The 11,420-nt window shown below is 66.7% G+C and overlaps 4 protein-coding genes across 6 annotated transcripts in view; 3 read left to right on the top strand and 1 right to left on the bottom strand.

Moving 5' to 3' along the window:
• Positions 1–77: 77 nt before the first annotated feature.
• On the top strand, positions 78–4,034 carry H696_04139. Of its 2 annotated transcripts, XM_009498023.1 has the most exons (7): positions 78–339; positions 452–707; positions 863–1,441; positions 1,564–1,669; positions 1,983–2,059; positions 2,146–3,114; positions 3,351–4,034. In XM_009498023.1, the coding sequence occupies exons 1-7, from the start codon at positions 196–198 to the stop codon at positions 3,977–3,979; spliced, it is 2,760 nt and encodes a 919-aa protein (XP_009496298.1). In that variant the 5' UTR covers positions 78–195; the 3' UTR covers positions 3,980–4,034. The 2 variants fall into 2 exon arrangements, with proteins under 2 accessions (XP_009496298.1, XP_009496299.1); XM_009498024.1 differs by lacking the exon at positions 78–339 and having other exon boundaries at positions 415–707; positions 3,351–3,979.
• Positions 4,035–5,363: 1,329 nt separating this feature from the next.
• Positions 5,364–8,015, top strand: H696_04140 (catalase). The gene is made up of 3 exons (XM_009498025.1): positions 5,364–5,804; positions 5,932–5,990; positions 6,274–8,015. The coding sequence occupies exons 1-3, from the start codon at positions 5,429–5,431 to the stop codon at positions 7,348–7,350; spliced, it is 1,512 nt and encodes a 503-aa protein (XP_009496300.1). The 5' UTR covers positions 5,364–5,428; the 3' UTR covers positions 7,351–8,015.
• Positions 7,996–9,147, bottom strand: H696_04141 (hypothetical protein; the record flags this gene model as incomplete). Its single annotated transcript, XM_009498026.1, has 4 exons — positions 7,996–8,243; positions 8,350–8,418; positions 8,534–8,610; positions 8,742–9,147. 4 exons carry the CDS (start codon positions 9,145–9,147, stop codon positions 8,046–8,048), a joined length of 750 nt encoding a protein of 249 aa, XP_009496301.1. The 3' UTR covers positions 7,996–8,045.
• A 767-nt stretch (positions 9,148–9,914) lies between these two features.
• The window catches only part of H696_04142, a 3,921-nt gene continuing 2,415 nt past the window's right edge, over positions 9,915–11,420 (top strand). Inside the window, exons 1-4 of one of the 2 annotated variants that reach the window (XM_009498027.1) lie at positions 9,915–10,278; positions 10,385–10,511; positions 10,653–10,820; positions 10,955–11,227. In XM_009498027.1, the coding sequence (XP_009496302.1) occupies positions 10,094–10,278; positions 10,385–10,511; positions 10,653–10,820; positions 10,955–11,227 (753 nt within the window). In that variant the 5' untranslated portion in view covers positions 9,915–10,093. Of the gene's footprint in view, positions 10,279–10,384; positions 10,512–10,652; positions 10,821–10,871; positions 11,228–11,420 lie in introns of those variants that run through there. The other variant, XM_009498028.1, reaches the window with a different exon arrangement.

An 11,420-nucleotide genomic window follows, 5' to 3' on the forward strand; every position in this document is an offset into this window, starting at 1 on the left:
CCCCCCCGCCCCGTCTCTGTCGGCGAGCGGGATCAAGCGGTTGCTTTTCTCTTTCTATACCCCCCCCCCCTGGGCGGGGCACACTTGGGCGCACCCGGGCGCGCCAACACCGGCCACCTGCCTCCTCTCCGCCTGGACCAAGGGCTGTCTTTCGTCGTCGCTGCCGGACCGGGCCTCGGACCTCCCCCACTCGCCATGCTCCCCGGCAAGCGTCCCCCCTCGCCGCCGCTGCAGATCGCGGCGCACCCAAGCAAACGCTTTCACAGGACGGATTCGCCGACCGGCGGGGCGCCCCCCGTGGGGGATCTCCTCTTCGGCGAGCGAGGCATGCCCCTCCTTGTGCGTCATGGCCGAGAGGCATCCCACGCCATGTCTGGCTCCTTCGTCACGACTGACTATTGCTCGGTCCCTCCCTGTGCGCCTGCCTCGCGGCTGCCGGCGCCCCATCCAGGGCATCCGCAGCCCGGTGAATGCGAAGAAGGTCGCCGAGCTGGCAGACCTGCTGGTCTTCCCGAGCAGGCAGCGTGGTTCATCGAAGGGCCCCGATGAGGGCGATCGCAACCGCATCATCATCCTCTCCGGTCCCGCTGGCTCGGGCAAGGCCACGGCCCTGCGGCAGATCTGCACCCAGCGGAAGTACCCCCTGCGGGAGTGGACCAATCCCACCGGGCCGAACACCATTCGCCGCCTGGGGGATAGTCTCGAGTGTGCGCACCTCTGCCATCCCCTCACCACCACCTTCGCCCTCTTCCTTCCTTCCTTCCTCCCTCCCTCCCTCCCTCCCTTTCTCCCGCCCTCCGATGGCGGGACATCCGTCAGCCCTCAGTTTGCTCCGGATCCCGCGCTCACCCCCTCGTCCCAGCCAACCGGTCGGGCGGCGTGCTCTCGCGCTTCGTCTCCTTCCTGGCCCAGTCGGCCGCCCTCCCGTCGCTGGATGGCAATGCGCCCGATGGCGAGGCTGAGGGTGGCCTGAGAGATGTGCTGGTTGATGGGAAGTCCTCCAGTCCATCGAACGTGCTGCTCGTGAAGGACCTCCCCCACCTGTCGAACATCGCCGTCCGGGATCAATTCCACGAGTGCCTTCGGAACTTTCTGTCCTTCAACTCGCGCTGTGTGCTGGTCCTCACGGTCACCGACCTATGGGGCTCCGAGTCGCATGTGGAGAACTTCACCGGGGCCCCGCTTCGCAATCGGGGCCTCGCCTCTGGCGGCACCTCCAGCTACTTCGCGAATCTGATGGGCCTGGTTCCGCGGGACATCGCCCTCGTTCAGACCTCCAGCGCCAGCGGTCCCGCCCCCCCGGCCAGGGCAGGCTCCCTGTCCCGGCATGGGGGATCCTATTCGCCGGGCTACTTCATTTCGCATGTTCGCTTCAACCCGGTGCCGCAGGCGGCCCTGTTGCAATTTCTCACCCACATCCACCAGCATGTGGCCATCTTCCGTGCGCATTGCACCTTCGCCCGCCCTTCCTCCTCCTGCCTTGGCGGCCTCGGTCCATACTGACCCATCCTCGGTCCCTCTCTCTCTCTCTCTCTTTCTCCATGGCGACTGGGACGTTCAAAGCGCTCAAGCCCCAACAACTGGAGGACATCTGTGCTTCCTCGGCGGGGGATCTGCGTCTGGCGCTGAATGCCACACGCTTCCTGGGCCTCTTGAATGTCTCCTCCGAGTGCGCTCCTCTCCTCTTCCGTCCTCCCACACTTGTTTCCTCCCCCCCCCCCGCGTCCCGTCCTTCCTCATCACCACTAACACTGCCTGCCCCCCACACTGGGAAACACACGCACGCACATGCACGCACACGCACGCACGCACGCACATGCACGCACGCACGCACGCACGCACGCACGCACGCACGCACATGCACGCACGCACGCACATGCACGCACGCACGCACGCACATGCACGCACATGCACGCACACGCACGCACGCACGCACATGCACGCACATGCACGCACATGCACGCACATGCACGCACGCACAGATATTTCGCCGGTTCTCTAGGCCGCGAGCCGGCTCGCTCCTTGAAGGATTCCATCGGCCTCATCCTGGACAATCCCTGTGCGTAAGCCGCCGGTCTGCTTTGTGTTGTCTCCCGGTCCTTTGCTCATTCCATCTGCCACGCCGGCCTCTTTGGGCCCCATCAGCCGAGGCCGATCTCCGCTCGCGTCTGTGCCCGTCCGGCTCGCAGCCCCAAGTAAATGGGACATACCTGGAGCCCACCGCACCTGGGCACTTGATTGTGGCACATGCACGGGGCATCGCCTCGCTCGACATCACGAGGCGTTTCTTGGCCTGCTACCATGAGTTCCTTCCCTTCGCCTTTCACCAGCTCCGGGGGCGCAACGAGCCGGGCGGGCCGTCCGCCCAGCTGGGCCCTGCGCTGGAGGCCATGGCACACATCTGGGATCATCTTGGCCAGGCAGATCGGTTGCTGCGCCAGCGCTCGGCCGCGGCCTTCAGCGGGGGTCACGGGTCGGGCGGCGGCCTGTCCTCCTCGGACCAGATCGGCGAGGACGACGGGTCTGGCATCGACGCGGAGATCCTCCTGCTGACGGTGATCCTCTCGTCGCGGTGCTTCAACCGGTCCCCCCGGCGGAATGCCATCTACAATCAGCACACCCTCCGGCCCCAGCCGGCGCGCGGGAGCACCGGGGGCTTGGTCGGCCCTCGGGCAGGCGGCGGCGGCGGCGGCGGCGGCGGCGGCGGCGGCGGCGGAGATCCCAGCAGCCCCGGGGCCACGCGTGATGTCGAGTCGCTGGTCGGCAGCGGGGCGCATCCGCTAACTTCGTATTTTGACCGGCGCCGGTATTACCATTCGGTCCTGCTTCGGAATCTCCGTCTGTCGTTGAGTGGCCTGTCGATGGACACCCTGCCAGCCGCCTTCTGGGGCGTCTACCTGCCGCTGTACTTCCCCCCGGCCGGCGGGGCCTGCCCGTCCCCGGGTCCGGGAGCCCCGCGGCCGGAGGCCGGCGATGCGGGCCTGCTGGCCATACCGGCGGCCCTGCTGGCGTCTGTCCGGCCATTTGTCTTCAACCACGGGGAGCTGGTTCTCGATCGGGCCAGTTACATCCGACGGCTGCTGGCCACGCCGAAGAGCGTCCACTTCCAGCCATGTGCGTGCTGGGGCCCCGTGTGCCGGCATGTGCTGCCTCCTTTTTTCTTTCCTTTTCGCCCGCCTCTCTTTCTCTTTCCTGCCCTCGCCGCGACCCCTGTGGCATTTGGCCACATGTCCTGCTCGCGTGCTTCCTGTGCCCTCGGGAGGGGCCCGCTCTACTCGCGTCGCCTGGCGTCTTTGGGGATGGTGGACTGACGTGCTCTCCTGCTGTGTGCCGGTGGTGGGGCCGCGCAGCCGCTTGCTCTTCCACCCAAGAAAGCAGCCTCACCGTGCAGCTCATGAACCAATTGTCGTACTTCCACGATTTTGATGGGCTCTCGGGGGAGGGCGCCACCGAGATGCGCCTGCCGCCATTGATGTTTGGCCATGCAGATGACATCCCCACCTTGCGAGATCCCAGCCGGCTGGTGTTCCCCTCGCCGGTGCCAGCCCGCCGGCGGGAGCCGGACCTTCTCCTTGGTGCGGCGACCGCCGGTCGGTCGGGGCTCCTGGCGGCCGGTGCTTCCGGGGAGCTGGGCCATGCTTCGCTGGAGCGCCGCTTTGCCGGGGCCTATGCTCGCCAGGAGCGCGAGCACAGGCTCCGAACGGGGCAGGCCCCGGTGGACGCCGGGCCGCGGTCGAGGGCGGCCACCTTGGCCACATCGCTGGGGGGCGGCCCGGGAGCGGGGGCCGTCCGGCGTGCAGGTCCCCCGGCCGGCGGTCCGGCGGCCCCCTGGTCCGGGGACCTGGCCCGGGAAGTCCACACCAAGCGCCTTCATCAATTCATGTCTCGACACCGGGCGATGGTCACCGGTCGGGCCGCCGGGGCGGGTCCGCCCCCGCCGGAGGGTGCCGGGAGAGGTCCGCATCGCGGCCCTGGCTGATCTCCCCCCCGCCTTGGTCTTGCCTCGCCTCTCGTGCCGCCGCCGCCGCCGCCGCCGCCGCCGCTGCTGCTGCTGCTGTTGTTGTTCCCCCCTCCACACCCCTAGAGAATACACATGGCCTCCCCTGTGGCGGGCGCCGGCCGCCGGCCGCCGGACACAGTGCAACCTATGTGTAAGCAAGCTGGCCAGGGTATGCCACCCGCCGGCGGGGGGGCGTCGGCCGTCCTGGGCTGGCCGAGGGCTTGCTTATAAATGATCCCGCCCCGCTGGCTCTCCGTAGCCGTAGTTGCTCAGACCCGCCCCCCTCGGGAGGGGCCTTTGCCCGCTGGCGAGGGGGGCGGGCAGGGCAAGGGCACAGGCCCCCAACAAGTGTCTACGGGCCGCGCCCGCCGTGCGTTGGCACCGGCGCGCCCGCCGTGTTCCGATCGGCGCGCGCCCGGGGATCCGCCCCCCCAGGGGGGGGCGTGGGGAGGGAGCGAGTAGAGTAAGCAAGGGGACGCGGCTAGCATGCGTGTGGGCCCGCCTCGAGCGGGGGCGCTCCCTCCGCGGGTCCTTCTTTGGTGTTCCTGCGACGCCGACATGCGCCGGCCGCGGGCGTGTCACGGCGAGAGATGCCCGGGCGGGGGCGCCGGCCCCCGGGGCCCAGGGCGGTCCGCCGGCGGCGCAACCGCTCGAGGTTGTCCGAGCAACCTGCGTTCGCAAGCACCTTCGGTGCATGCTGCGTCCTCCGGGGCTTAGCTGCTGTTCATTTCGGCCCATCACCAACCAGACCCCCTCAGCCCCTCGCCCTCGGGCCCGGGGGCGTACATGTGTTGGAGGCCGGCTTCGCCCCAGCTGGGGGGGGGGAGGGGGGCGGAAAATTTTCCCCGTCCGCGCGTCCGGCCCGGGGCGCCCGGGACAGGAACGTCGGCCGAGCGTGGCCTGAGGTGAGTCAGTGGCCTGCCCCCCTCCCTCCCCCCGCCCCCCCCCGCCGTCGCCGCGGGCTCACGACCGAAGTGTCAGCTCCTCGAGGGGGAGAGAGCTCACGCTAGGGGGGCCGCGGGCTGTCGCGACCGAGGGCGCGCCCCTTCAAAATTTCGCCTTGGTTTGGTTACCCCCCCTCCCCCGTGAGCGGGCAGCCCCCTGGAGGGGGGGGGGGGGGGGAGTGAGGCCATCAGCTCGCTTGGGTAAGCGGCAGATCGTTCGCCCCCGGCCCTTTGCCGATCCCCGTGGACCGGGGATCGGGTGCCCTGGCCGGGGGGCGAAGAATAAATTGTGGGGCAGCGCCGGCCCGATGGGCTTCGAGCCGGCTGTCCAAACCCATGCTCCTCCTGCTCCTCCCTCCTGTTCTCCTCCTGCCTCCGCTCCGAGCCCTCTGTCCTCGTCGCATCCCCGCCCCCCCCCCCCCCTCCTCTGCCCCACTGTTCCACATCTAGTTGCCTGCCCGTCTAGCCGCAAGCAACAGCAGCCATGAGCAAGCCACACAACCACCCGGCCCTGACCACCTCGACCGGCGCGCCGGTCGTGTCGAACCAGGCCTCGCTGACCGTCGGCCACGACGGGCCGATGCTCCTGCAGGACATGCACTTCATCGACAAGATGGCGCACTTCGATCGCGAGCGCATCCCCGAGCGTGTGGTCCACGCCAAGGGCGCCGGCGCGTTCGGCTACTTCGAGTGCGCCCTCGACGGGCTTGGCAGCAGCCTCTCCTGCGCGGACTTCCTGTCCAAGAAGGGAAAGCGCACGCCGGTGCTGGCGCGTTTCTCCACCGTCGGCGGGGAGAAGGGCAGCGCCGACACCGCGCGCGACCCGCGCGGCTTCGCCATCAAGTTCTACACCGACCAGGGTGCGCACCGGGCCCCCGTCCCTGTTGTCTTTTCCCTTCCTTCTCTCTCTCTCTCTCTCTCTCTCTCGGTCCTGACCCCCCTTCTCCCCGCCCGCCCGGGTCTCGCGTCCAACCTGCTTCGATTCAGGCAACTTCGACATGGTTGGCAACAACACCCCGGTCTTCTTCGTGCGCGATGCGATCAAGGTACCTTGCCATCGTTCCCCTCCTCTCGCCCGACATCGCGGCGCCCGGCATGATCTCCGCCATTGTCATCATTCTCTTTCCCCTCTCTCCCTCTCTCCCTGCCTGCCTGCCTGCCTGCCTGCCTGCCTGCCTGCCTGCCTGCCTGCCTGCCTGCCTGCGTGTCTGCCTGCTTGTCTCTTACTCCCTCCCCCGTCCCTCCCCCCTCCCTCTCCCCCTCTTGCCCTACCGGCCCTGCCTCACTCCTCTTAACCAATGTCCCTGCGTCCTCCCCTCGCAACCGCAGTTCCCCGACTTCATCCACACGCAGAAGCGCAACCCCCAGACCAACCTCAAGGACCCGGACGCCTTCTGGGACTTTGCCTCGCTGGTGCCGGAGTCGCTGCACCAATTCACGGTGCTCTTCTCGAGCCGCGGCACGCCGGACGGCTTCCGCCACATGCACGGCTTCAGCTCCAACACCCTGAGCATGGTGTCCACCTCCGGGCAGATTCGCTATGTGAAGCTGCACTTCATCACCGACCAGGGGATCAAGAACCTGACCGATGAGGAGGCCACTCGCCTGGCCGGCACCGACCCGGACTACGCCACGCGCGACCTGTTCGAGGCCATCGAGCGCCGGGACTTCCCCTCCTGGACGGTGTATGTGCAGGCCATGACCCCGGAGGAGTGCGCCCAGTTCGAGGTGAACCCCTTCGATGTGACCAAGGTCTGGCGGCATGGGCTGGTCAGCATGCTGAAGATTGGCCGCATGGTGTTGGACCGGAACCCGGACAACTTCTTCGCCCAGATCGAGCAGGCAGCCTTTGCCCCGGCCAACATGGTCCCCGGCATTGAGCCCTCGCCGGATCGCATGCTCCAGGGCCGGCTCTTCTCCTACAAGGACACCCACCGGCACCGTCTGGGCACCAATCACCACCTGATCCCGGTGAATGCCCCGCTGCCGGCCGCGCACCCGGCCAATTACCAGCGCGATGGCGACATGAACACCGGCCCCAATGGCAAGTCCCGGCCGAACTACGAGCCCAACAGCCATGACGGGACCCCCCGGCAGGTGGGCCAGGCGGCCGGCGATACGCCCTTCGTCCCGGTGCACCACAAGGACTCCGGCCCGAAGGACCTGCAATTCACCATCGGCCGGTATGAGTACAAGCTCACCGACACGGACTTCGTCCAGCCGGGGCTTCTGTATCGGCTGCTGAAGCTGGAGGAGCAGAAGGCCCTGACCGACAATCTGGGCAACCACCTGGCCGCGGCCAAGCGCGAGATCCAGACCCGCCAGCTGGACAACATCCGCCGTGCCGATGAGGCCTACGCCCAGGGGGTCAGCAAGGCCATCCTGCTGTCTTCGAGCAAGCTCTAGGCACCTTCCAGGGCTCATGCCGGCCCCCGGACATGTGTGGGCCCCCGGGGCCAGGTACGGGGCCACCGGCAGAGAGGCACCCACTGCCATGGGGATGGGCTGGGCACCCCGTCCTAAATGGCCTGGTGTTCATGCCTCCTGCCTGATTCCTGCGCTTCCTCGTCCCTGCCATGGGGCAGGGGGCCTGCCCTGTGTTTCGTGTGTCCGACGCGCGCGCACGCGTACACACCCGAGCCCGGCGATGTGTGGGATGTAGGGCCAGCCACTGCACGCCGCCCCAGGCAGGCACACACACACACACACACACACACACACAAAAGCATACGGGCACATACATGTACGGACACAGATGTGGACCGGGCCGTTGCTCTTCCCCTCCCTTTCAATTCGAGCGAAGGCCCGGCGGGGCTGCCCAGCAGAAACCCCATCTGCATGTGTATGTATGTGTGCGCTGAAGTATACACAGATGTCATATTTGCGCCCGGCTTCTGGCCATCGGTGGGGCGGGCCTTCTTTTTCCCTGCACGTGAGTACCCCACAGGAGGTGCCCCCTCCCCCTGCGGCGAGGGGAGAGTGCGACTTCTCATCTATTGGCAGAGAGGCGATGCAGCTGGGCGGGGGGAGCGGCATGTCGCAGCGATCTGTGAGGGGGGGGGGGAGAGGGGGGAAAGGGGGAGAATGACCTCAAAGGGGGTTCACGCATCGGCAGGCTGCTGCTTGGAGCTGCGCGTTGTCCGAGGCTTCAAGGGGAACACCAGGGTGTCGGGGGCACTGGTGGGGAAAGAAACGAAGGTGGCACTTTGGGGTCCCGTCTCGTCGTGGCCGTCGGCAGGGGGGATGACAACTTGCCGAGTGCGGATCACCTCGGCCACGCTCTCGAAGGCAACCTCCGGCTGGGTGGGGGTCAGTGCGGGTGGTCTCATGGCAGGGGGCCGAGGAGGGGCGGCGAGGGCGAGGCGAGGAACAGAGCATAACATGGCGCCAGGGCCGAGTGCACACCTTCTTATCCTCGTCCTTCTTCTGGCGCTTGACCGGCTGCCGGGACAAGAGCTTCTGGACAACCGATTGCTGGGTGCCGGGGGGGGGGGGGAGAATAAAGAAGGTTAGGCGGGGAGTGGAGAGCCAGGAGTCGAGCGCGACACGGCCCAGGCCCATGTGCAGGGCACCTGGCGGGGGGACATACCATCTCCGACTCGAGGCGTTGGATGTTCAGGAGCCGACGTCGGTGGCTGAGCTCCTCCTGTGTCGGGCGGGAGGCGTCTGATTGGCCAGCAAGCGTGTCAGCATGGGGCCGTGTACTTGGCCGGGTGCGATGCCGGAGAGGACCCCGAGGAAGGCAGAGCGATGGGAAAGGGGAAAAAAAAAAAAGCAGCCCCAGACCAAGGACACACCGTCATCCTCATCGGAGCTGTAGTCAAAAGGGCGGTTTGCCGCCGAGCGGGAGCGCTTCAGCCCGGCGACAGATGACCGCAAAACCCGATGGTCGTCCTCGTCTTCATCGTCGTCGTCGTCGTCCTCCTCCTCCTCATTGTCGTCATTATCGTCATCCATGTCCTCTTCCTCCTCGGCATCCTCATCCTCAGCGTCCTCATCCTCAGCGTCCTCGTCCTCAGCGTCCTCATCCTCATCTTCGATGCCCTCATTTTCGTCGTCGTCCTGTTGGCCGTCATCGAGATCGTCACTTACAGGTGACCGGACATACACGTCCTCGGTGTCACTGCCGCCGGCTCCCGAGTCGGACGCCGAGTCGGACTGGTAGTTCAGCTCGTCACTGGCCGAGTCATAGTCGGCCCCCATGGTGTTAGCACGTCTCCGGTGGAGGTCGCCACGGGCGATGTGCGCAGAGGATGGCGGAGGCGACAGGCAGCACGCGACCGACGAGCAAGGCGCAAGGGGGCGATCAGAGAAGAGGTAGGATCGCGAGTGTTTGTTGGCGCCCTTCAAAAGTGTGGTGCATATACAGAGGAAAGGTGTTGGCGGTGGCGGTGGCGGTGGCGGTGGTGGCTGTATGCTGGTCCCGGGCAGAGGTGCCCTCGGGCCGCGGCCCCGGCATCAAATCAGAGCAGATCGGGCCGGGAGAAAGTCGCCCCCCCCCCCCCCCCCCGGGCCGCGGCGAGCCAGTCCCTTTTGTCCAAGCCCACCAGCAGGGCAGGCGGAAGGGGGGCGGGGGAAAGGGGCAATCACATGACCGAACCGTTACTCGATCAAATTCAAATGCTCCCGATCCTCGGCGCGGTGCCGGGCCGAGTTCGGCCACGGTGGCCCGCGGCCGGGACGCATGCTTGGCTGCCCTGCGCATGTTCCCGGTCATACGCGAGGTTTGCCGATGCACGTACATGCGTGCGTGTCGTGTGTGTCTCTTCTGTGTGTGGGTGTACGCGCGCTTGCCTGTGACCACCAAAGGCCGGGAGGCTGAGGGCCAAGTGTCCCCAACACAAGGTGTGGTCCCGGCAGCGAGGGCAGTGTCGGGCCGGTCTTTTCGCCCCCTGCCGGGCCGCGACCGGTTTAAGGGGAATTCTGCCGACTCGTCGCTGGGGGACCCAGCGCTCGGCATCTCCCCCTCTCCCTGCCGCCCTTCCTCCTCTCCGCCCCCGCCTCCCTCTCCCTTTCCCTGGACCTGGACTTTCCAAGAAGCGGTCCTTCCCCTCTGCTTGTTGCGTTTCCCCCTCCCCTCCCCCGGTAATAGCCAGCCTGGTGTTGTCCCTCCTCCCCGACGCCACGGACCCCCCTTCACAAGAGCAACATGTCCGGCTTCGACAGGGGCCGCATCTTCACCGCCCAGATGTCGGGCGGCACTGTCGCCAGCGAGGATGGCGGCGCCAGCGAGGGCATGCACCAGCAGAAGCAGCAATCGCAGAAGTCCTTCCTGGAGCGTCAGTTCCAGAGCTTCATCCGCGACTTCCAGCTGGACAACGAATTCATCTACCGGTATGTGAGGCGCCCGCTTTCCTGCGCGTACACACACATGTACCTCGCTCATGCACCGACTCACCCTCGCACTTCGCTCTTCTGTGGCACCCCCCTCCCCCCCCAGTGAGCAGCTTGTGCAGAACTACAACACCCACCAGTACTTCCTGGAGGTGGACCTGGCCCATCTGACGGCTTTCGATGAGCTGCTCGTGCAGCAAATCAACCGCAACCCCTCGGAGATTTTGCCCCACGTGCGCCCCCTTCGCTTTCGCTTCCCCTCGACTGTCCCTCGCTCGCTGTATACATATATATATATATCACTCTCTTGCCCCCCTCGCTCCGGCAGCGACTCGCAAATGGAGCAACCTTCCTCTGACTCATGGCACACCTAGTTTGAGGATGCGGTTCGCTCGTATGCGGCCCACCTCCATGCCGAGGAGCAGCTCCTGGCCCCGGAGTCCGAAGAGGCCGACGGGTCTCAGCTCCGGATGGACACGGTCCCGGAGTTCCAGATCCTGCTGTCCTCTCCGGCCAATGCGGTGCCCATCCGTGATCTGACCGTGCGCCGGTACTTTTGTGGCTCGTCGTTTGCTGCTCCGGGTCACTGATTCGCCATGGTTTCCCTTTGTTCCCCTTTCCCCCTCTTTCCCTGGTCCTGCCGGCACCTGGTTCCGCTCTGTCGCGCCCTCCCCAGTCGGACCACATTTCGCGCCTGATCCGCGTGCCCGGCATCATCATCAGCGCGTCGACCGTCAGTGCCAAGGCCACGCGCCTGCACATTGTCTGCCGGAGTTGCGGCCACAACATGAAGCTGCGCCTGCGGGCTGGTATTTCCGGTGCGGCGCTGCCACGCTCCTGCCAGCGGGCGCAGGTGGACATGCATCAGAGCACCACCACCGAGGCCACCCGGTGCCCAATCGATCCGTACCTGATCATGCCCGACCGGTGCTCCTTCATCGACCAGCAGGTGCGCCATCTCCCGGTGGTCACAGCCCGTCTTTCTGTCTCTCTTCATGCCTGCTGACATGCTTCTTCTATGGTCCCTCTGTCTGTCTTTCCTCTCCCTCTCTTCCTCTCTTCCTCTCTTCCTCTCTTCCTCTCTTCCTCTCTCCCTCTCTCCCCCCTCCTCCCCCCTCCGCCTCCCTTCCCCTCCTCCCCCC

This window comes from Fonticula alba (genome assembly GCF_000388065.1).
Source record: "Fonticula alba strain ATCC 38817 unplaced genomic scaffold supercont2.6, whole genome shotgun sequence".
NCBI classification, from domain to species: Eukaryota; order Rotosphaerida; family Fonticulaceae; genus Fonticula; species Fonticula alba.

Excerpts from the sequence above, each read along its gene's own strand:
- H696_04140 (XM_009498025.1), top strand. The coding sequence starts at position 5,429 with ATGAGCAAGCCACACAACCACCCGGCCCTGACCACCTCGACCGGCGCG. Across the intron at positions 5,805-5,931 it reads CAAGTTCTACACCGACCAGG|GCAACTTCGACATGGTTGGC; the intron begins GTGCGCACCGGG and ends GCTTCGATTCAG. Across the intron at positions 5,991-6,273 it reads TCGTGCGCGATGCGATCAAG|TTCCCCGACTTCATCCACAC; the intron begins GTACCTTGCCAT and ends TCGCAACCGCAG.
- H696_04139 (XM_009498023.1), top strand. The coding sequence starts at position 196 with ATGCTCCCCGGCAAGCGTCCCCCCTCGCCGCCGCTGCAGATCGCGGCG. Across the intron at positions 708-862 it reads CCTGGGGGATAGTCTCGAGT|CCAACCGGTCGGGCGGCGTG; the intron begins GTGCGCACCTCT and ends CCCTCGTCCCAG. Across the intron at positions 1,670-1,982 it reads CTCTTGAATGTCTCCTCCGA|ATATTTCGCCGGTTCTCTAG; the intron begins GTGCGCTCCTCT and ends ACGCACGCACAG.